Genomic DNA, 23,609 nt, shown 5'->3' with positions numbered 1-23,609 from the left:
TATGTGTGTGAAACTTGACCGGCAGCATGCAAGTGAAAACGAGTCTGCTTGATGTTACGAAGCGGATACCGATAATTTTATCCTGATCAATGTAAATGCGCGAAGCCTAGCAAATAAAACAGTTGAGCTTGAGCACCTTCTTACGCAGCACAATCCACATGTCGTTGTCCCGGAGACTTGGTTGCGCGCCTAAATTGCTGATTCCGAAATAGTACCCTCCTGGTTATGGGGTTGACCACAAAGATCGTGACACTCGGTGCGGCGGTGTGGCTATCTTTAAAGAAGGAATTGACGTCGTACGATTGAAAGTGTCCTGAAACCGAAAGTATTTGGTGAAAACTTAAACTCAACGGCATTTGCTGCGTACTTGGCGCAGTATGTGTGTGTATGTGTGCGTGCGTATGTATGTGTGTGTGCGTGTGTGTGTGTATGTGCACGTATGTGTGCGTGTGTGTGCGCGTATGTGCGCGTGCGTGTGTATGTGTGCGTGTGAGAGTGCGTGTGCGCGCGCGTGTGTGTGCGTATGTGTGCGTGCGTATGTTTGCGTAAGTGTGCACGTGTGTGAGTGCGTGTGTATGCGTGCGCATGGTTGCGTCCGTGTGTGCGTATGTGTGCGCGTGTCTGTCTATGTGTTCGCGCGTATGTGTGCGTGCGTATGTATGCGTATGTGTACGTGAGTGCGTCTGTGTGCGCGTGTGTGCGTATGTGGGGTGTATTAGTGCGTGGCGTGTGCGTATGTGTGTGCGTGTGTGCGTGCGTATACATGTGTATGTGCGCGTGTCTGTGTGTGTGCTTATGTATACGCGTGTGTGTGCGAGTGTGCTTATGTGAGTGTGCGTATGTGCGCGTGCGTGTGTTCGCGTAAGTGCGTGTGCGTATGTATGCGTATGCGTGGGTGTGTGTGTGCGTATGTGTGCGTGCGTGTGTTCGCGTAAGTGCGTGTGCGTATGTATGCGTATGCGTGGGTGTGTGTGTGCGTATGTGTGCGTGCGTGTGTTCGCGTAAGTGCGTGTGCGTATGTATGCGTATGCGTGGGTGTGTGTGTGTGCGTGCGTGCGTATGATGTGTATGTGGACGTGTGAGTGCGGGTATGTGTGCGCGTGTCTGCGTAGGTGTGCGTGCGTTTCTATGTGCGTACGTGTACGTGCGTATGTGTGCGCATGTGCGTTTGTATGTGTGTGCATGTGCGCATGCGTACGTGTGTGCGCGTGTATCCGTATGTGAGCGTGAGTGTGTGTGTCCATATATATATATGGACACACACACTATATATATATATATATATATATATATATATATATATATATATATATATATATATATATATATATATAATGCGTGTGCGTGCGCGTGTGTATGTGTTCGTGTGTGTGTGTGTGTGTGGCGTCTGCGCCTAATCTCTTTCTCGCCATCTTGGGCCACTAGGTAGACCACGGTGAAAGGCATAGAACATCGGGCTACCAACCCTTGCACCAACTTGGGTCCCTGCGTCTAAGCCTATTTATGTCCCCTGCAGGACGAAGGCCACTGCCTGCGATCTCCAATTAGGTGTCTTGCGCTAGCTGATTCCAACTTGTGCCTGCAATTTTCTTTTATCACCCCATTTAGTTTTCTGCCGTTCTCGTCTGCGCTTCACTTCTCTTGGCACCCATTCTGTAAATCAAGTGGTCCACCGGTTATCTACTCTACGCATTACATGGCGTGCTCAGCTCCATTTTTTCTCTTTATGCCAACTAGAATATCGTCTATCCCCGTTTGCTCTCTGACCCCACACCGCTCTCTTCCTGTCTTTTAACGGTATACGCCCAACAGTTTTTGTTCCATCGCTCTTTGCGCGGTCCTTATGTTGTCGAGCTTCTCTGTTAACCTCCAAGTTTCTGCCCCATATTTTATCACCGGTACAATGCAATGATCGTACACTTTCCTTTTGAACGACAGTGGTAAGCTCCCAGTCAGGATTTGGTAACGCCTGCCATATGTCATTTTTATTCTGTAAATTTTCTTCTCATGACCATGGTACCCTGTGACTAATTGACCAAGATAAACGTACTCCTGCACAGACTCTAGAGGCTGACTGGCGATCCTGAACCATCGTTCCCTTGCCAGGCTATAAAACATTATCTTTGTCTTCTGCACATTAATCTTCAACCCCACGCTTACACTTTCTCATTTAAGGTCCTCAAACATTTGTTGTAATTTGTCCCCAGTGTTGCTGAACGGGACAACGTAATCTGCAAACCGAAGGCTGCTGAGATAGTGGCGTTGATCCTCACTCCACAGCCCTCCCAGTCTAGTAGCTTGAATACTTCGTCTAATAATGCAGTGAATGGTGCTGGATAGATTGTGTCTCCTTGCCTGACCCCTTTCTTGATAGGTAACTTTCTACTTTTCTTGTGGAGAACCAAAGTAGCTGTAGAATCTTTGTAGATATTTTTCTAAGATATTCACGTATGCCTCCTGTACTCCTTGACTACGCAATGTCTCTAGACTGCTCGTATCTCAACTGAAACAAATACCTTTTCATAATCTATGAAAGCCATATAGAGAGGTTGATTGTACTCCGCAGATTTCTCGGTTACCTTATCGATGACATATGGATGTCATCCCATGTGGGATATCCCTTCCTGAAGCCAACCAGTTCTCTTTGTTTATTGGAGTCGAGAGTTCGCTTGATTCTATTGTAAGTTATTTTGGAGAATATATTTGATACAATACCGAAAGCAACCTAATGGGCTTATTCTTCAATTCTTTAACGTCTCGCTTCTTATGGATTAGTATTATGTTGACATTCCTCCAGCTCTCTGGTACACTTGATGTCGTGAGGCATTGCGTATAAAGGGGCGCAAGCTTTTCAAGCGTGATATCTCCTCAATCTTTGATTAAATCGACTGTTATTCCATCTTCTCATGCCGCTTTTACCTGGGTCATGTCTTCGTCGTTTGTCATAAAAAGAGTCTCTGTATTCTGCTCATCACTACTTCGAATGAAGATAACGTGGCCGTTCTGGGTACTGTACAAGTCAATATAGAATTCTGCTGCTTTTACTATATCATCAAAATTGCTGATGACATTACTCTGTTCATCTTTGAGTGCATAGATCTCGCGCTGTCGTATGCCAAGTTTTCTTCTCACTGATTCCACGCTGCGCCCATTTTTTTTACTGCTTCTTCAACCTGGGTAGTGCCGCTCTTAAAATACAATATTCCATGCCAACTTTGGTTACTAGGTATGTGGCACTGCGGATGTGCTCCTCTTTAATGAACTTCAATGACGCCAACATTGGCCAGTATGTATATAAGGCGCTACACGGTATGTGCCGCTCTTCAGTAAACCTCTTGGTTGCCGACTTAGATCACTTGATATGTGTCAAGGAATATGTGCCGCCTTTATTCGTAAACATTATGTAAAACGCAGTATCAACAACTACGCACTAACCAGCAGACAGTTTGCTAATAGTGTTAAAGTCAACAATAATCTATAAAAGATAGATGCACCACCAACTTTTTTTTTTAACACTAACAGTAATGTTTACTTAGCTCCGCAAACGGCTGTGTAAGTGTAATGTGGAGGCACGATGATGCACGTCGCATTGGGCAAGCGCGAAGTTATTATGTTAAGATATTAAGATATTATTATTATGTTAAGATATTATGAAGTTAAGATATTATCTTATTCATTCTTTCCAAGGAAAGACAAGAAATGAATTGCCCCAGCTGCTTCTCCGGTGCGATAGTGTTAAACTGCTTGATAAAGAAACAGCAATAATAAAAAAACTGAATTGACTTTTGCTTGTTAACGAGTCGCGTGTGGTTTGCATTACGGATGTGTGTCTTGGAAGCCCAACTTTATCCTGCATTTCATGTAGTCTGTGCTTCCTCGATGAAGTTCTGCATATATGGTGTCTTTGTGTGTAACGAGGCTGCGCTCTATAACGGACGAACGTGTTAGTAAACAAATAAAAAATAAATAATATGTGCGAGTAGTTAAAGTCGTCAGCTAATGGTGACTATCGCGAGACTCACGCTCTGAAGAGGCTCTTGACAGCTCCGAGAAAGTCGTAGGCGTTGCACTGGGGAGCGGTGCTCAGGAAAAGAATGAGCACAGCTTGAACAGCAGTGGCGCCCGCCGCGCTGTTGCGTTTGGCATGGAGAGCCAAACAAAGCATGTCCTTCTGTTCTATAGTTATGTTCTATAGTTATGGCACATACCCACAGCGGCTGACTGGGCAAGAGGATACCTAAAATGTCTCTCTTGATGTTTAGGACGGGGTGGGGGGACGAAAATGGTGATTTCGATGTAAACACCTCTGCGTGAGAAGTCGTCCATTAGAACGGGACCGTTCGACCTGCTCTCCGCAAGCTTAATTATTCTTTCTTTTTTCAATTTTCTTTATTATTGCTTTGATTCGGAAGCCTGCCTTAAGGAACAATACAGGGATATGCTTAAATGTACCTAAATGCAGGAAATATAATAGGGCACGGTTGAAGTGTCCATGAATCATAACTTCATAAGTTAATTCGTGTATTCAGAAGGCTACGCTGCCAGAAATGTGGTTCTGTTCGTCATCGTAATAATATCGACGCATGACTCACGTGGCAGGCTGTTCACACAGGAGATCAAACTCCACGCAGTAAGAAAGAATCAAACAAACAGGCAAAAATACAAATACAGACGCGATTTCCTAGGACCCTGGGACGCAAGTTGGGACAACTGAGCCACGAAGGCACTCATGTTAAACTTACAGCAGTTAGACATTCTTTGCAATCAGTCACCTGTGCTTGATTTGTTTATTCCTAGATTTTATTTTCGTTTTTTTTTAATTGCTTGTAGCCTCCTCTTGCCCGTTCCTCGTTCTGAAGTAGCAACGCCGTTAGCTTCCACTGATCTCTCTCACTTGATTTTTTAAAAAGCACGGGCCTGGACTGCAGGCTTTAACTTGTCCAAACAGCTTACTATACGCTTTACATCTTTCCTCATCATCGTCACCCATCATGCGCCTCTTTCTTTCCCTCTTCCCCTTCCCCCAACGCAGAGTAGCTGGCTAGAGGAATGTACCTCAGGCCGACCTCTCTGCATTTCGTATCATTAAACCTTTCGCTCTCTCTCTCTCTCTCTCTCTCTCTCTCTCTCTCTCTCTCTCTCTCTCTCTCTCTCTCTCTAAGTTTTTCGCGGTTTAGATTAGGAGGTCCTTCCAGCGGCACCTTTAACCTTGCGACGCCTTATATTGCACTGAAAATTATGCATTTGTCACAGTTGTCTTTTACACATGCAATACACTTCAGTCACCGGTAGTGGGTGAGCGGCACTATTTGAGGAGAAAGCGAGCCAGCAGGTTTCGCAAACGGGCCCGGATCGCCGTTCGTCACGATGACGGAGCCAAGAGTGAGCGTCCGCGGAGGCCGCACCGCCCGCAGCACCGACGTCCGCAAGACCCGGTCGCCGGTCGTCGCCACGCAACCGCCGCCTACGGAGCGCCGAAGCCAACGTCGCAGGTATAGGCAACCATCCAACCACATCCGCTTCAATCGCACAGCTTGCGCCTGTTCTATACTATAGTTTCGTTTGCACGAACTCGACGCGAACGGGTCGATGGAGTAGTCGAGATGACCCAGCCCGACTCGACTTGGTTTACGTGCATCTTGTCAAGCTGGTTGGACGAGTCGACCCACTCCTTGTAGGCGGGTTGACACAAGTCGCCTGGACGTCACTCGTCCCGACCTGCTAAGAGCTTAAGTGAACCCGACGACCGGTTTTCAAACCAACTCGACCCGACTCGACCCGCCTCGACCCACCTCTGTCGCGTTCGTGTAAACCTCTAGCTACTGAGGCATGATTAGTTGGTAGCCTATAATAGCTCTTGCACGACTGTTGAGGTTACTTAGCTCTCAAAAAAGACCACATATATTGTTATAGTTGACACGCACACAGAGAGCGTTGCATGAGTGAGCCGCCTATTTTACTGCATGCTTATTCTTGAGCATCTGTCTCTGATTTGCGCGCGTCAATGTGTAGACTTGTATATGTACCGTGCGCGTGTTCACAAGCTGAATATGTATATATGGATCATTTTTGTTAATAAGGTGCTTACAATAGCACTACTGTTCATTTCAACTTCCTTTGTGTACGTTCTTTTCTTTTAGCACTAAGACTCCTAAACAGCTATGATATCGGTACTGATGTGCAGAATATGCGTACTGCTTCAAAGAAATGCACTTATGTTTATGATCTTCAAGCCAGCCTTGCCCCGGCAGACTTATCCTTTAGCCATAAAAAGTAGACTGAATGTGTTTGAGGGGAACTTTTCGAAATCGTTGACGGACATTCTTTTTTTTTTTTCAGAATAAGTTCAGCGCGAAGCAAACCGCCGGACTCTTCATATTGTTTGCTTAGCTCCAAACCTTTTTGTAACATCACAAGGCTATGTGTGTATAGAGAGACTATATATGCAAAACTATATATAAACAAAAGTCGTTAGGATGTCTTACTTTGGTATGTTGCCACACGCACATACGCGCGCACACTTTCAAGTAACTTCTTTGCTGAAAAGGCTATGGACAAAAGCCGATAAATATTTGGCTGACACAACTCCAGTTGAATGCTGCGTGGTGCGAAGCATTGTTGTTTAGTAGTAGAAGGGCACTCCCGAAATGCGGTAATTTTCTGAAGCGATAGGTACACCGCAGGCTGTGGAGATGAAATGGTTATATTGCATTGCATTGTTAGAGGTGATAATCATGTGCAATTTTACATTGTTATATTATCCACAGTTATACATATATGTACATAAATTGGCATAATTACTCAATGTCCATCAGTTCACTGATTATAGTTTCGACCCCGCCATGACCTGTGACATATCACTGGTTTCACTGGTGGGTTCACCGGTTAGGGCGGGGCAAGTGTGATGTACGTCATTGCTGACGTCAGTGCGTACTTGTGGAAGTAAACAAGTGCGCTATACCTAGAATCTGAGAACGGATGTGTGCAGCGATAAGAGATTACAAATTATTTCTTGGGTGTTCCACCGGGTATGAAGGTCGCATTGAGCGATACCTGGGTGTTTGATAACTGTGCACTCCAACCGCAGTCCTAGGTCACTGTTTGAGACGCTGTGTTAAACTACACAGCCTTTGGCATTAGCCTACGATAACGGTCAGATGCCCTGCAGGAAAAACCGGTCTACATTCGACAAAGAACGCTTAATTCGCATTAAAAAGTAAAGACCATAAGATATAGGCAGGCCTCTGGACATTCTACGGTGTGTGCTTCTGGTCCTTTCTCTGCCCTGTTTCGTGCTGCTAGTCACGTTCCCACCAAGATGTTCCAACCAGGCCAGCTGTGCACGTTATTGACGTCTACAGACATTCTGGAGATGTTATATTGCAAGACGTCTGCATGATTTACTGGGGACTGTCCTTCATAACTTTTAGAGTGCTGTACCCTACGCAGTAATTGTATAGGGTGCCCCAGCTAACGTTAGCCAAGCTGTTCAACGAAAAAAATAAATAAAAAAAAAACACGGAGCAAGATGCGATCTTAAGACCTACGGTGTTAGTTGTCAGAAATGTGGCGACTGAACGCCGTATTTCTTATTACAGTATCTTGCATCGTGTTTTTGAAATATTCTTTTTCGTTGAACAGTTTGCTAACGTTAGCTGGGACACACGGTACATGGCGCGTTCTGCCGCCGAGCTCTAAAGCTACTGTTTAAGTAGCATATACAGTAACTCTACAGAGCACGACGTTTTGCAGGTTCGATTGCCCATCGTTCGGTCGGTTGCTTACAAAAGGGTTGGCTTTCAGCTACGTAAGAGTTGTACAGATTTGCATTTATTTACTCATCCTCCTACGTAGGAGAGGTGTAGGAAACAGGCAAAATGTCATCCACCCAACCCTAGCTCGAAGCTTCACCTCCAGTGTTGCTTCGCGCCGCAGTCGGGTGGATGACAGTTTTCCCCTTTTCCTGAACCTTCGGCTTTGCGGTCATCCGCAGAAGATATTTGCCGTAGGCATGGCGATCTCGGACGTCATGCCGTAGGAGAGATGTTTTTCGCACATGTAGTTCTTACGCGTTCGCAGAGAAGATGACGTCGTCGTCACTGTCGCCGAAGAACAGGAGGCCGGGAACGAGGCCGGTCCTGAGGGCGTCCCCGAGACACCCGTCGTAGCGACGGCAGCGCCTTCTCCCTCCGCTCCCGTCCCGCAGCAGCAGCAACAGCAGCAACAGCAGCAGCAACGCAGGGTACGCAAGCAGGCAACGCGCATGGCCCACCGCCTACGGCAGCTACAGGAACGGCGAGACGCGGTAGGTCATGGCTCTAAATCACTATTGACCCTTTTCACGATGACCCCGTGGGCGCTGCCATGCTTGATCACGTGGTGATGCCGACATTGCTTGCCTCGGCTGCCTGCGTTGCCTCTGTGTTTACAAAGGGTGTACATGACGCCGACGCAGCTCTGCGAACGTCTGTTTCGGCGAATATCGTAGACGGTGACTGGTTGGACGTGCGTGCTACAAACTCCTCAATCTGTACAATAACGTTTTTATGATGATGATGACGACACGCGAAGCTTTGGCTACAGCTTCAAAGTGCATGTAAGTGCTTTCGGAGCTCATTACGCTTTGTCCAAAAGGCGCGAGCAACGTAGTTGGTGCTCGTTTTAAAAGCGTGGCTAAATTTGTGTGCCAAGCTACCCTGACTTTTCGTTTATGAATTGAATCATTATCAGTGTGTTTAGCTTCTCGTTCTTTATTTAGCAAATACTTCTAAGCAGCGGCTTGTCACGTTTCTGGCTCAGTAAAACTCCCCAGGTGCTCACTATCTGATTGCTTATTTTCTGCCTGATCGCTCACGGGTGTGCTTAGTTGCGATAGATTTGTTCTGGCTGGGCGCAAGGTTTGTAACGTAGTTGTTCTGTACGTTGTAACAGCTTGCATCAAATACGTATTATCGATCAGTCGCTTACTCTTAGTACCGTTACGAAACGTCCAGCTTCGAACATTATTGTGCTGTCGGTGTAGTCGCCGTCACCCATGCTTCAGCGCATTGATTCAAGCGTGCGGCCGTTCACTTATTCTTGATACATTGGCGATAGAGTGGGCGTCAGTTTGCGCGTTAGTTGGGGCGAATGTGTGTAGATAACGCGCGAGAAACTTATTATATGATAAGAAGCGGCGCTACTCCCTTTGTAACCGTATAACGATCGGTATTCACTCATGCAGACGTTCCCAGGTTGAAGTTCTTTCCTTGGAGGTTAGCGCTACAACGCTGGCGGATGAGTGATTTTTTATCATCCTCGAGGGAAACCGTGCATCGCAAAGAGCCGGCAACACAGACAGCCCTTTTGTAGCAGCGGTCCGTGAATTTGCACCCATAGATTCATTCCATTCCTTTATATGCCTATCACAATTTTTTACAGCCGACTACTGCACACGTCTTCTCGCCACCGCTCCATATTTTGCAGCACGAATGGCGCACAGTGTTTTAGCGGAAACCCACTTGCATTTCCGGCAGCTGATCGCACAGAAGCAGGGCGGGAGGGGTAATAGTTTCATATTCGTGCGCGCTCACTGAGGCAACGTGCGGCGCGCCGCCGAAAGCGCCATCTCGTTTCTCTAGAGCGAACTGCTCAGCAAAAAGGGTCCTCCGAGATCAGGCGCCGCACGCGGCGCCCGATCTCGCAGGCTATGCTACATTATGGCGTTGCGCTGCTGAGCACCGAAGTGGTGTTCGTAGTGAACCAGTGAAGCGAATCAAAAGGTCACTGGAGTGAATGCATTTTTTTTTAATTGCTCAGACGCAGCGAGCACCCGTCGATGTCAAAGTCTCTTTCATTTCGGCAGGCTCTCCCCCGCGTCGTCGAGGCGGGTTTCGCTGACCGACCCCCTCCCGGCGAGTCTTCCTCGAGCGCCCCCGGCTTCACGTGGGTGCTGTCCTCGCTGGCCGGTGCCTTCGTAACTGTCTCCGTCCTCATAGGCGTGGTCGGCTTCTTCGTCGTCAACATTCGTACGTCGTTATCGTGTGCTTTCGTATATCCACGCAGCTTATGTCTCGCGTGTGTTTCTTTTTTTTTTTTTTTGCATCGCGTAGACATCTCGTCTCCGGCGATATGTCGCGCTTTCGAAAATTCGCGCGCGCGCGCGCGGGCGTATGTGCATATGGAAACGCCGTACACGCGAGGTGTCACAATTAAGATGTCCCGCGAGGCTTTTGCGAGACGCGTGACGGAATTTCACAAAGCATCGTGAAAAGGAACTCTGGACTGCTGTTTTGGACAGCGTCAAAATTTTTGCCGCATCAATTCCAGCGGGTTTGCGTTTCGAGGCTGTTTGAAAGAGTGCGCATATGCAGCTACACTGTGAACCAATAAAATCCGACAAAGATGGAAAAATCGACAGCGTGGCGAGACCTGGTATACATTTGTTTTTTCACCGAGATATCACGTGAGAGTGCGCGAGACACGGTATGCGCAGTATAGTAAGTCCAGGTCGCTGCACCGCACCGTGACAACACCGCACCACGTGGCATTCATAGTGCGTTGAAATAACTCGATGACCTGATAATGTTGCGCACGTGCGTCTAGCTGTCGAGAATTCACGAGATGTTGTGAAAAGACTAACAAAAGATGTCGCGCCGGATGCACGCGTCGCACAAGAATTCGAGGCATTTGCACGAGGATCGACGAGACCCCAGATGTCGTCTGCGCCAAGTCGCCAGAAAACCGAAACTATGCGAACACATTCAGGAGATACTATGCGCACGCATTAGACACCGTTTTAGGTGTACCCTTACGTTACTAGATTTCAAAAGACTAAATGAAGATAGCATCTGTATTGGGCGTCCAGCCAACGTACGCCTCCCTTCTGGGAGGCGTTGGTCCAGCCCTGTGGACTTTTTTTTCTCGATTAAAAAATCTGACTTGGGCCCTGTGGACAGCTGTAAAATGAACGGCTGTTTATATCCAACTTCACTAAGGTGGAAACTGCACCCTCTATGAGTTAGTTTTGCCACGAGATTGTGATTAACTAAAGAAACTACGGGATGCCATTCGGTGCTGTTGAATGTAGAAATATGGTCATGAAAAATTTACCTGAGAGATATGGAGCGAAAGGATAGAAAGTTGGGCAAGTTGGTACGGTAACATGATCTTGGATTGTAGCTCGAAGCGACACGGACAGAGACTAGAAGCGCTCGTCCTGTCTGCTTCTAGTCTCTGTCCGTGTCACTTCGCTCTACAATGCGAGAATATGGAGCGCGCATGATGTGAGCAATGACTCGTCAAATTTGCTGCGCTCCTATGAAATGATTAGTTTTTAATTATTATTCCTCCTTGTGTTCCCATATGGCAGCTGGCGAAGAACACCGCCTCGAAACAGTTGGTAAGCACGTATGAATTTGTCGCAGCGCTTGAGCCATTTCGGGTCCTCCACTGATTCGGCACTTCAATGTGGTCTTGCGCATTTGCCTCACTGTCCAGGTGGAGCCGACCACGACCACACGCATCCATCGGGTACGCCCGCGACCTGCTTGAAAGCGCACTCTGATAGAAAACAGCAGGGGCATGCGATTGTTCGAAACTTCCGAATAGCGAATCCAATAGGCACTATTCGTAAATACCACGGGTGTTTTTTAAACGTTTTTATGTAGCCGTACTTTACAGGCTGGACAGTAGGGGCGTGCGAATAGTGATTTTTGAGACCTAATCGTATACGAATCGAATAGCGCCAGAAGCAAATCGAATCGCACATCGAATTGTTTTCGAATAGCTATCAAATAATGAACAGCCGTTATAACAATTAATATAAAACGGTGTTCCAATCCCAGTGCTCCCAGTAATCCCAAGTTGACAAGTTTCTGTCATTGCATAGTACGTTATGAAGCGTTGTTTATTAAAAGCGCAGATGGAGCAAAATCAAGCAAGTAGTTCCTTCGCATACACAGGGCTTTTCAGATAGTACGAATGATTGCTGTACAGTCTGTAAAGTATGGCTGCCTAAGTGACAGAGCCTCCTCCATTGCGCAAGTTCTCATGTTTTATGTCTACACTATGCCCGCGGGGGTGAAAATTTACCGCACTTTTGCTCCAATTTCACGTTTATTTGGGCGCAGTCGACGTTTCGAAATATTCGAAAAGTACCTGTTCGAAAAATATTCGTATTTATGAACAGTGACTATTCGATTCGAAGACCGAATCGAATAGGACACTATTCGATTCGTAATTCGAAAGGTTCGAACATTTGCACACCCTTACTCTACAACGATCATTCGCACTCTCTGAGGAGCCCTTTACCAGCGACGAAACTACTTGTTTGCTCCTAATGCTCTATATTTGTCTTTAATTAGCGCTTCTAACGTACCATGTAATGACAGAAACTTGCTAATTTTAAGAATACTGGGATTTGAACATCGTTTTATAATAATTGTGATAACGGCTATTTATTATTCGAAAACTACTCGATATTCGATTCGCTTGTGGCACTATTCGATTCGTATTCAATTCGGTCTCAAAAGTCACTATTTGCACACCCTTACAAAACAGTTATGTCATATTAAATCAGCAAAGGAAGCTTTAGTATGTGTGTGTATAGGCATTACCCGTACGGACACGCTTCACCCATGTACGTACAGGTACTAACTACGCGGCATGTATTGGTATTACCTATGCGGACACGCCAGGACCTGTGATCGCAAATGGTAATATCATAGGCGTAGACGCGAAGAGCCACGCTGGTGACGCCATCTGGCGATGCTGAGTTCTCCGAGTTCTGTCAGACCACGGATATAAATATTGCTACACCGTCCGACTGTGTTTTACTTAGCTTGTGTCTAGGCGTAAAGGCGTCAGCAGCAGCATATTCGTTAACGTGTACAGTGGTTTCTACCCCTTCAAGGAGAACATTCATGCAACAAGAACAAAAAAAATGTATTTAAAGCGCGTTGTGATTGGAAAAGCGTCGCTAGACGTCGCTACCGAAGCTGCGGCCGCGTCTACGTGTCACGTGGCGTTGCGTAAGCGGTAATACGTCAATACGGGAAGGTGAAAACCTCTATTTTCTTTTTCCCTAGTGCGTCATCGCTGTTTTCCTCCTGTTGCAATGTATCGCTGCAACACGAAGGCGAAAAACGATTTTTCTACTTTTGAAATCCTAGCTACGGTCGCGATTTGTATCTTATTTCTGTTGGCTGAACGTATAAGCTTGCAATTATTCATTCTTCATAGGCGTGAAAGCGGACGGAGTCTTCGGTATCGTTACGGCAACCAGTAAGGTGCCTTGCACAAACTCGCGGTACCACCGCGCATGCGCAGTGCTGACTCTGAGATTTATGCGCGTTATTTTAGTCGCAGAAATCTTCGAGGCTGTTGATATTCCTGCACCACCGAATTATCTGCGTAGCAGTTCGGAGCCCGCAATAGATGCTGTGCCGAAACATATGCCCGCATTCGCAAAATTTCTCTTGCCACCAGAGGCTAAACTATAATCAATTTATGATGTCGAACATATGCTATTAACAGCGACGATGACCGGCCAGTGAAAAGTAGTTCTTACGAAGTAAAATCTCCGGCCTTGCTTACTTTACTCACACACAACGTTTGCTCTGTATGAACGTATTTGTCACGCTTCAGTGCCGCACTGCAGCGCACCGAAAATGATGCAAAACCATGCTACGCTACCGCCGTCTGTCGGCGTGTATTTCAGCTGCACGTGCATATGGCTAGGCCACCAGTAGTATAATTAGCGGACGAAATCGGTGGTTTGCATCTAGACCACAAGAACATTACCTTGCGATGGCGCGTGGGCTGTTACTAAAATCTCGTTATCGAGGCCACCTTCTCGAACAAAATGAAATGTTCTGAAAGATGTCATCTTTTGAATGTCATGCAGCGCAGCTCAGATGTATGCAGGAAGATGACATGAACGTAGGCGTATAACTTTCTTTTTCTCTCTGTGCTGGCGCTCCAATGCATATTCGAGCACCAAGCCCTCAACAAAAGAATTAAACTCTAGTTCTAGATGGGTGGCGGAAGCCGAAAATACGAAGTGCGCATTTCGAGGTCTGGTCCGTTGATGTTCTTCATCTTCTGTTTCAGATGATCTCGACGACCGTAAGTATAAGATACCTGACTGTCACGAAGGTGTAGCACACTAAACCGAGCCATAAACATTGACACTGTAGTAAAAAAAACACAAAGTAATCTCAAAAGAAATCACACTGATGGCATGATGGATTCTTAAGAATCAATAGCATAGGTCACCGCACAGATTGCGTCAATTAAGTCTCAAATGTGCCTTGACTCTAAAGCTCTTTCTTGACTCCCATTATTAGGGTGGATTATACGAGCATCAACATTAAAATAGGATTGTTGCAGGTGTCGTGAAACTCGTGCTTTCTGTCCCTCGACGTCTCTTCTGACCCACGATATCCACTGGCTCGCGGTAACGGATCTTCGAATGACTTCTATATGCGATAAGCTAAACTAGTATCAAGTATAACGTGCTCTTCATTGTGCGTCTTCCCTTCCTTCACGTCGCCAATCTTACGGTCACCTTTCCTAGTCACCCATCCAGACCCATTTACGTTTTTACCCTGTGATCTTCAATCCCTACACCTCGGGCAGGCCAGGCCAGCCGCCCATTTACCTCTGGATGAATACTTCGGCATTCTATAGCGACGTGTTCAGTGGCGCTTATACTTCCGTGGCTTACGCCCGATGAATCCGCAGGTGTGCTGGTGTCGCTCTCAAGCCCTTGCTGGCAAAAATAAGAGGAGGCGAGCGCGTCTTTTGATAACACCCGCTCGCCCTTGTTCGTCGCAGACTCGGGCTGGTCAGCAGCGGTCAGCGCGACCGGCAGCGGCCGCACGTCGGTTGTGTGCTACTGGAACTCCTCCAGCCTGCTGCGGGCGGCACCCAAGGACTACGACCTGGGAAAGCTGTGCGCCCACTGCTGCACCCACCTCGTCTACATGACCGCCCAGCTGAGCCCCGACGGACAGCAGCTGCGGTTCCCCGAGGACGACACCGGTGCGCCATGCAGTTTTCGCACGTGCATGCCGCGAATTGCTAGCGAATCCGGCGCCAACCGCCGCAGATATTTCGGTCCATTTTCATTCCGGTCGCATATGCGCTGTCGCAGAAATCGCGATCCGGTGGACTTGGTTTCAACTGTTCACATTAGCGCTATGGTGGTATACAATGCCTGAGCAATAGAAACGCCAGAAAGGTGTGACGTACGTGTCGATGTCATCAATATTAAGCACAGCAACGGTGGAAGAAGCCGGACTCATCGCTGTAGCGGCCCGCCGCCGCTAGATCTATCGGAGCGTTTTCGTACCGCACAGTTCACAACGTATGAGACGCGTTGAAAGCCTGTGCAGAGCGGCAGTTTTGTTTGCGCGTTTTAGGGCAGGAATACGTGCAGACACTTGACAGGTTGAGTGTTTGATTTCTTTTCGAATGGAATGTAGTCCTTGTTTACCGGTAATTAGCTGGACCCAAGTATAGGCGCTGTAATAGATTGATGACGTCATGGTGACCTGGTAGAGCTTCAGGTTGGCGTCGGCACCCATCTTTAATTTTCGCCCGTTCTGTTGCTTACCAAGCTTCTTCTCGTGGCGAGAGTGGCTGAACAGTTCGACAGTTGGCAGGCGTCGCCTGCGTATGTGTGAGCTATGAACGCACAGAATGCGGAGATTCAGCCAGAACTTGGGGGCCGCGTGCAACAGCAGACGTACGTCGCAGGGCTCAAGTCGGTGCGAGACATGGACGCGTTGAAGACGAGCCACCCGCAGCTGAAGCTCGTGCTCTCCCTGCGGTTGGAGGGATCCGGGGTGCCCAACCTGACCGTCGGCGCAGAGGCGCCGTCCAGGCGCTCCCAGCTCGCCGAGCGCGTGGGCCACTGGCTGTCCGAGTTCAACTTCGACGGCGTCGAGATGGACTGGGACCGGCTGCCGGTCGACCTGAAGCCCGTCTACGTGGACTTCGTCAGGGTGCGTGCGCGTACGCGCCAGAATGTGACGTTGGCGAATGACTGCTGCCGAACATAGGGGGCCTCGTTACCGCGCTTCTCCGGTGGCAGGTGGCGCTGAAATCAATACAATCATCAGCAGCAGCATTACAGGTGGCGTTGACATCGAGGTTTTGTTAGAATGGGAAGATGTCTCCCGGCCAGTCGGTTTAGGTTCCGCTCACCTCCTTGAAGCATTGGGGTCCAGGGATAGGGGGGGGGGGGGGCGCAGTTCATCGCCGGAAAGTGAAAATATATAGAGATTAGTAAAAGGCGGTTGGAGGTTTGGTGGCAGGAAAGTAGGATTCTCTACGATGAGTCAGAAAGTGTGGGGAAATTTATTATCCGTTAAAAAAAAATTAAGATAGGTAAGACATTCGGCAAAATAAGAAAAATCGAGCTTGGTGGCGCAAGCTACCGCTCTATTTCAACAGAGCAACCTGCGTTCGATCGTAGCATCCATCCATCTGTCCTAGATCGAACGCATTGTGTGGCACAGAGACGCTCTGAGGGCAGCCGCGGTGCAAGGAATAGAGACTCAATCATGCAGAACTTGTGCTTCCCGCATACGGCCGCGGAAGTGCAGGGAATAGCTAGATTCCATGGTTTCGTATCTTGTTACAGGTACGTAAAGAACGCAGCTAAATGACTTTTTGCAAATATTGTTTTTGCCTCTTGCTTTGTTTGTTTGTTCGCACGTGTTATCTGATCACTTCTATTTTGTTCCTATGTAATCGCTTTTCGTGACATTAACCAGCGTACATGCTGCATAGCTATTCAACCAGCCCAAAACAAGCAGATTATTCCACTGAAATATTCTGAGCAGATAAGCGGTAGTAGACCACCGGTTGCCTTCTACGCATCGCGTGTCTTGTCGAACTTCACTTTTTCCACTTACTCAGAATTGTAGCTTCAGCTAACCCTTTTATTTTATCATCGATACTACCGTCCTTCGGTTCTCTTATCGACGTGTATGATTTCTTTTGGGTGAAAGAGGTGATAGTGCTACATCGATATTCTACTAAACAAAACATATTTTGTCTTTATACTAAAGTCAAGTGACCTTTTCTTTTAAGATAGTCGGCTGTTATGTTCTCATTAGGCCAATTTCTGTCTCGCGCGCTACGGCATTACGCGGCGTGTGACCTCTGTTCAAACTGTTAAGAAGGTTTGAACAATAGGAGAACAAGAAGGTAATCGTGTCGTCCTCGTCATGCTGCCGCTGCCATTGTCGTCGCAGAGATGGCGATGACTCGAGGGTGTCGCGCCATGCAGGTTGCTCTAACAGCTGGCTCTGTTTTTGGTACGGGCTAAGAGTTGCTTAAGTCTTCTAGGGGGGGGGGGGTCCTCATGGATGTATAGTTTCGTTTTCTCTTCTTTTTTTTCATTTGGTCATTCACCTATTGTCTTCTGTTTTGCCTGTGCAGGCGATGCGTATCGCGATGAAGAAGGTCCGCATGCTGACCCTAGTCAGCGTCCATATGAAGTGGGGGCCTTCGTACGACGTGGAAGCCCTGCACGGGTATGAACTCGCGCTGGTGCCGTTGACACTGCGCACATATTCCGTGCCTTAATTCACCGTGGCTTCAGAAATCTCCAGCCCACGCGAAGCTTCTGTAGCGAGTTAAGTGTTGCTTTGACGCTAAGCCCGTGGTCCAACCCAGTCCTCAAAACGATGTCGCCTCGTTAGGCCGGTACGCATCCCGGAATGTCCCGACTCCTTCGCATTCCCGCACGAGGCACGGGATGAACATTTGAAGTTATACCTCCCTTGAGCATGCATGCTTTCACCATAGTTCCTTAAGATTAAACTGGAAATAAAATGGCACTGCGGGGCTGTTGTGTGTAAAGATGATGCAGACAGGATCCTCTCTAGTTGCGTGTAGTTGTAATCTAGTTGTATGCGTGGGAATTCTGGAAGATCTATAAGAGGAGTCTTTGGATCGGCATCTTTCTTGGTGGGCCAATAGACATAGAACACGGATCTGGTCAGGAGCGTACAGTCTGTCGCAACGGTGGAGTTTATCCTAAAACACTCCAAGTCCCTCCGATTTGCCCTGCCGCGATTCACCGCAAATGCGTTAATTGCAAGTACGCTGCACGTAGTTTCTGCTTCTACCGCATAGCTGCCTTCCTTTGCAGCTTGAGCGACCTGCTGATCGTGCACGCGTACTCCAAGGAGGACGCCCCCAAGACCGCCGTACCGCCGATCATCTTCAAGGAAGACCTGGTAAGAGGCGAAAACCGTTGTCGCTCGATCCGTCCACTGTAATGAAGCAGCTACACATGCGCGTCTCACGCGCGCAAGCATCAAGCATGCGTCTGCCGCATTCTGCTGGCGAGCAACCGCGCAATCACGCACAGTTAACGCCAGTCACTGCAGACTGTGACCCGAACAGACGAGAATGAGAGCTTTGCGCCACCTCCCCGAACGCTGCGCAGAAGTAACCATAGCTACGAGTCCTGTTCAGCCAATCGGGAACAAAGAACCGCTGACTGCGTGTTTCCGAGCAAGGTTGAGGGCTTGCCCATTTGTGTGCCTGTGATCCTTCAGTGGTCCCTATATATTCACCGGCCATGCCACACTGAGGTGCAGGGAGGCCGACAATGGACGAGCCCTTCTGCGGTTCTCGTATATTGCGTATAGAGTTTGTGAGACGGGAGTAGGCAGACATCGCAGCATGTCTGAATTCTGGGGTGCGTTCTCGCGTCTTTCTTCTGTGCTTTTTCTTCTTACCAGAAGGCGCAGCGCGTGGACGTCTCGATACGCCAAAGTGCATGAACGTTCGCGCACGTGGCGTTTTCGTGCGTTTGCGTTTGATTCGTATCTAACTCCATTTCCGAGAGTTCTTGCATTTACCCATGGGTCACCCTGGAATTCCACTATAGTACACTGTGCGAACGTACGGTCGTCCCCACGAATTCTGTCTAGAGTGGCCGAGCACTCGGCTGCATAGCTAAGATAGAGTAATAACACAGTCGATGCAGCCGGTACAGGTTCGAAGTGCGGGGCGGAATGCAGCGTTGCCCGAGCAACATTGTGGTTACCGCTGGTCACAGACATTGTATCTCAAACTCGCCAGCATGCGGTGCACACAGATATCGATTTCTTCGCGTCGCAGCGCATGCCGATCTAACGCTCTGCAGACACACAAGTGTGGGCGACTGAATACTTCCATCAGGAAGTACGAAAATTGTCGAAAATTGATTCATATGCGGGACAAGCATTTATACTTCCAAAAAGGAGTTTGTTGCGCTGTGTCTGTTCTTGTAGCTTGACATTAGGGATAGCAATGAACGTGTCAACGCACCGCAGCGTGATACGCCTAGACGTGACGTTAGTATGATGACGACGTCTACACGCTGTGTTCGAGCGCATGACTGCATTCCACTCTCCATGGTGTTAAAACCATTTGATGACGGTATAATCGTTGCGAAAGTAAAATTTGCCCAGTGTTCTTCTTCTTGTTCTTTTCTTTTTCGAAGCGAAGAGTGCAATACATGAACGTTTCTCACACGCATACGGCTAGACCACGCCGTCAAAAACAGGTCGCCACCAGCCCTGTTTCTTTGCTATAGCTCGTCTATAACTCCGATCATCCGGTATACTTCTGCGCTACAGCTAGTATACGTTTACGCTGCACTATAACCTCGTCCTCCCGATATCGGCGCGTTGTGCAGGTGGAGGCGTGCGAGGCGTTTCTGGGAGAGCTACGCTCGCGACAACGGGTGGCCCTGGCGTTGCCGCTGTTCGGTTACGCCTACCGGCTGCGGAATAGCGCGCGGTACGAGCTGCACGCCGCCGTCCGGGGTCCCGCGCCTCCGGGACCGTTCACCGACGAGCGGGGTCTACTCGCCTATTTCGAGGTGCGTGCCCACCTTCCTATCATCTTCGTGGACGCGGCCGCATTGATCGTGATCTTGACGACCACCACCATCGTCAACTTATTCTAATGCCCGCTGCAGGAGGGCGGAGGACTCTCCAGTCGATGCCCGTTTACAAGCTTCGTGCGTCGACCGACAGTGTCCTTGATACTATAGCGTCAAATGTACTGATCTCGTCACTTTGCTTAATCCTCTGCCGACTGCGATTCTCTTACCGTGACACCAACTCTGGTAATAAGAGTGAACTGAGGAAGTTGGTGTTGATTCATGTGAACAAAAGAAAAAGCGCAGAGAGAGAAGAAAAAGAACAGACAGATGCAGGGAAGATAATACAACTCGAACGCTCGTGATGTGTTCTCTACGTCCTTGTCTGTTTTGTGCGCAAATTTTTTTTCTCGCTCTGCTTCTCTAGGCCAAAATTTAACTGTTTTAAGGGTTCAAACTCCACTTCCTAATCTTGCAACATTACCTACTCCAGTTTTGACCTCTAAACTCGTACTGCCTGCGCTCTTTCCGTATAGTTACGTCACGCCTTTCACCTCTAGCTCCGGCCGTTCCCGCGCTCGCTGAGCGGTCCTTGGCTGCCTTCCAAGTGCCTTCCTTATCCTCCAAGTTTCAGTTCATTGGGTTGTCGATGAGAGAGCGCCACTAAATTTTATTATTTTCCTTCTGAAGCATATCGCCGGCTTAATGGCTAAATCCAGTGGTGGGTTAATTAGTAACAGTTCGGGAGTCAGTGTTCTCGGGTATTCATTGAGCAACCTGCAGCCCTCAACTTTCCGCCTCACGTTATGACGTTGCTGTGTTTTTTTTTTTTTTTTTGACGGCTTGTCTACTCGGGTTTCGTTAGTTTATTTGTCTAAGAAAGGGAAAGGGAGACAACCATTTACCCTATATATGTTTATAGAACCAGAGGGTTCCACGGACGCTATGTTGCAGCGATTCCGTCCACTCCATTTTGTGTCACTCTTATCATCCACAGTTTGCAGCACGCTGATTCCATTGATAACGCGGGCGGACCTTCGCTCTGACCACTGTCGAAGCGCGAACAGGAATAGCATCCGAAAACGCATCGATACAAAAATGCTGAGCTTGCAAAAAAAAAAAAAAAAGAGAGAGAGAGAGAGAGAGAGAGAGAGAGAGAGACAGAGAGAGAGAGAGAGAAAATGATAAGCATGTTATACGAATACCTCCGATAACTTGAAGGTGGCTTCGCCGCAATGTGAGATCTTTTATGGAGAAGTCCGCCTGTGTCGGTTCTTCAGTTTTATGGTCGTAGATACGGTTGCAACCGCATGCAGATACGGTTGGATTTTTTTTTTTTTTTTCTGAAGCGCCTGGCGACACATATCGAAGCAATGCCTCGTGACGTAGATAATTTGAAGACGTGGGCAATCACTGCATTATAAATAACAAAGTTCCGTGTGCCAACAAGTTCCACGCGTTGGCTTCTTAATTACTCAGTTCGTGGTGCATGGTACGATTGCATAATTGAAGTCTTGCCGTATAATTAGGATGACGTCTCATTTAGCAGACAGCCCCGTGACTAGCCCCAATTTGCAAATGCCTGTCTCCAGAATGCGCTACGGAAAGTGTTAGCGCTCTTTCCGTGCTGTACGGCAGTGCGTGAGAGAGTCGATGGGGTCGAAAGTTTCGTAACTGGCGACGTTTCAAGGTTGGCCATGTAATGTCCAACGTAACACGTGTACGCTACGCTGATTTGAATGCCTCAAAATGCCGATTTATTCGCGGAAAACAGCGCAAGGTCTATAGTTTCGTTTTTAATATGCTAAGGTGGTTCAATTCAGCCTGGGAGAGACTAAAAATATGACTAACTAATCAAGCAATTACTATACTAATAAGGTAATTCTCACTCGAATAACATTTCATTGCCATTTTGTACAAATGTATACGTACTTGCCATGGCCAGAAATAAATATGTGAACTCCGACTTTTCTTGATCTGGAACTGTGTTTCGGCATTACAGGGTTGAAAAAGATGTTCGCTCCGCCTCAATAAAACGCACGCTTTTCAGATATGCCTAGAGTTCAGCTCCGACCTGTGGGTCTCGCTGTACGACAAGGAAGCCGACTGCAAGGTCGCCGTCAACAGAGACAAGGGACAGTGGATTGGATACGACAACAAAGCCACCATTCTCAACAAGGTGTGGTCCTGCATGCTCTATAGCCTCTAAGTTGGCGGCTACGTTAGCCGCCGCGACGTAGTTCGTCGGTCGTTCGGATCGTGAGAATGAAGTCGCGGGTTCGCTTCCCGACAGCATTCCGATCGGGGCGGAATGCAAACACGTACGTAGCTCGTGTGCCTATAGCTATTGGTGCACTGTAAACAAACCCGTCAGGCTGAAGAAACTGCGGCGTTAAACCTAACCAATCAATTTAGCAACAATCAACAGCAACAATTTAGTCAACCAACATGTGACAGTCGCTGCATAGTTATGTTTTACGCAACTACAATCAAATCGTCTCACAGCTAGGGCATAGTAATTAAGCGACAAACTTAGTGCATGAATAGAACACACGGCATTCTCATAACAATTTATTTACTTTATTATAACCGCTTAGTCGTGGTAACGTGCCATAGATAGGTGCACATAAGCGCTTCCAATGTACAAACTGTCGTTTGTACATCGAAGGCAATGAGAGGAGTGGGCTGCTCCTCACAAAAGTATCTTGTTGCGGAGAAGCCCAGCTTAATTCAACGAGCTGCTTTTAGCCTGTTACGCACATACGCAGGGACAGTTTTGAAGTTGCGTAGCAAGCACTGCATACGACATCGCCGGTGTTTATATATATATATATATATATATATATATATATATATATTACGCTACGAATACTACTATATGAGCCTTTCGAATACGAGAATTCCCACAAGACAAGAACTTATGGAAAGCTCATGATAAAATTCTGCCACAAAAGGGTTTCTTTTTTTTCGCCAAAGATGAGAGGGAGGAAGGAGCATACATTAACGGGAGCATCGCGCAAGTTTCTTCCGCGCCGGCGATATATCACCGCAGGTGCTGTTCGCCAAGCGCATGCGCATGGGCGGCATCGCCGTGGTGACCGTCGACATGGACGATTACAACGGCGACTGCGGTCAGCGCAACGTGCTGCTCGGTCAGCTGCACAACGCGCTCAACGAACTTGACCGGCCAATCAAGCGGCTGTCGGCCAACCTCAGCCTGCCTCCGCAGGCGGCGACCACTCGCGTCGCCGGGGCACAGCAAGGGGACCGCGGGGAACGTCTGACGTCCGCTACACCTGGCGGACGTCGCTAAGCCTAACGCGGACGTCGCTAAGCCTAACGCCTCCAAGCGCGGGGCTGCCGGGAAATCGCCCACGTTTATTGCGAGTGCTTCCGGGCAAGAAAACACGTGCGAAGAATGTGCATGAATTAAAACGAAACTATGGCGTACTACGACTTATGCCACACAAACTATGTTTTAATCCAAAGCTGTCGCCGCGTTGGCAAGAGATAGCTTAATGCGGCATTTGGAGCAGTTGCTCATTGTCACGACAAGACAGCAGATGAATACAATGCCCGACGTATCCATGAAACTTCTTACTCGCAAAATGCTCTGAAACAGCTTATGATCTTGGAATATGTAAGTAAGCAGCGATTGACATAAGCAAACGAGCAGCGACACTAAATTAATGATGTGGAAGCTACGGACTACGCAAGAAACTCGGTAATTAAA

The 23,609-nt window shown here is 47.9% G+C and overlaps 1 protein-coding gene across 1 annotated transcript; it reads left to right on the top strand.

Moving 5' to 3' along the window:
- The first annotated feature begins 15,551 nt into the window (after positions 1-15,551).
- Positions 15,552-23,593, top strand: LOC142559485 (chitinase-like protein 3). The gene is made up of 6 exons (XM_075671078.1): positions 15,552-15,989; positions 17,434-17,528; positions 18,149-18,236; positions 19,688-19,873; positions 21,927-22,055; positions 22,929-23,593. Exons 1-6 carry the CDS (start codon positions 15,672-15,674, stop codon positions 23,187-23,189), a joined length of 1,077 nt encoding a protein of 358 aa, XP_075527193.1. The 5' UTR covers positions 15,552-15,671; the 3' UTR covers positions 23,190-23,593.
- The last annotated feature ends 16 nt before the right edge of the window (positions 23,594-23,609 follow it).

Source organism: Dermacentor variabilis, chromosome 10 (genome assembly GCF_050947875.1).
Source record: "Dermacentor variabilis isolate Ectoservices chromosome 10, ASM5094787v1, whole genome shotgun sequence".
Lineage (NCBI taxonomy): Eukaryota > Metazoa > Arthropoda > Arachnida > Ixodida > Ixodidae > Dermacentor > Dermacentor variabilis.
This window is presented reverse-complemented; position numbering and strand designations above follow the sequence as displayed.

Bases quoted from the DNA above. Each gene is read 5' to 3' on its own strand.
- LOC142559485 (XM_075671078.1), top strand. From the start codon at position 15,672: ATGAACGCACAGAATGCGGAGATTCAGCCAGAACTTGGGGGCCGCGTG. The intron at 15,990-17,433 runs GTGCGTGCGCGT...TTGCCTGTGCAG, and splicing joins TCTACGTGGACTTCGTCAGG to GCGATGCGTATCGCGATGAA. The intron at 19,874-21,926 runs GTGCGTGCCCAC...CACGCTTTTCAG, and splicing joins GTCTACTCGCCTATTTCGAG to ATATGCCTAGAGTTCAGCTC.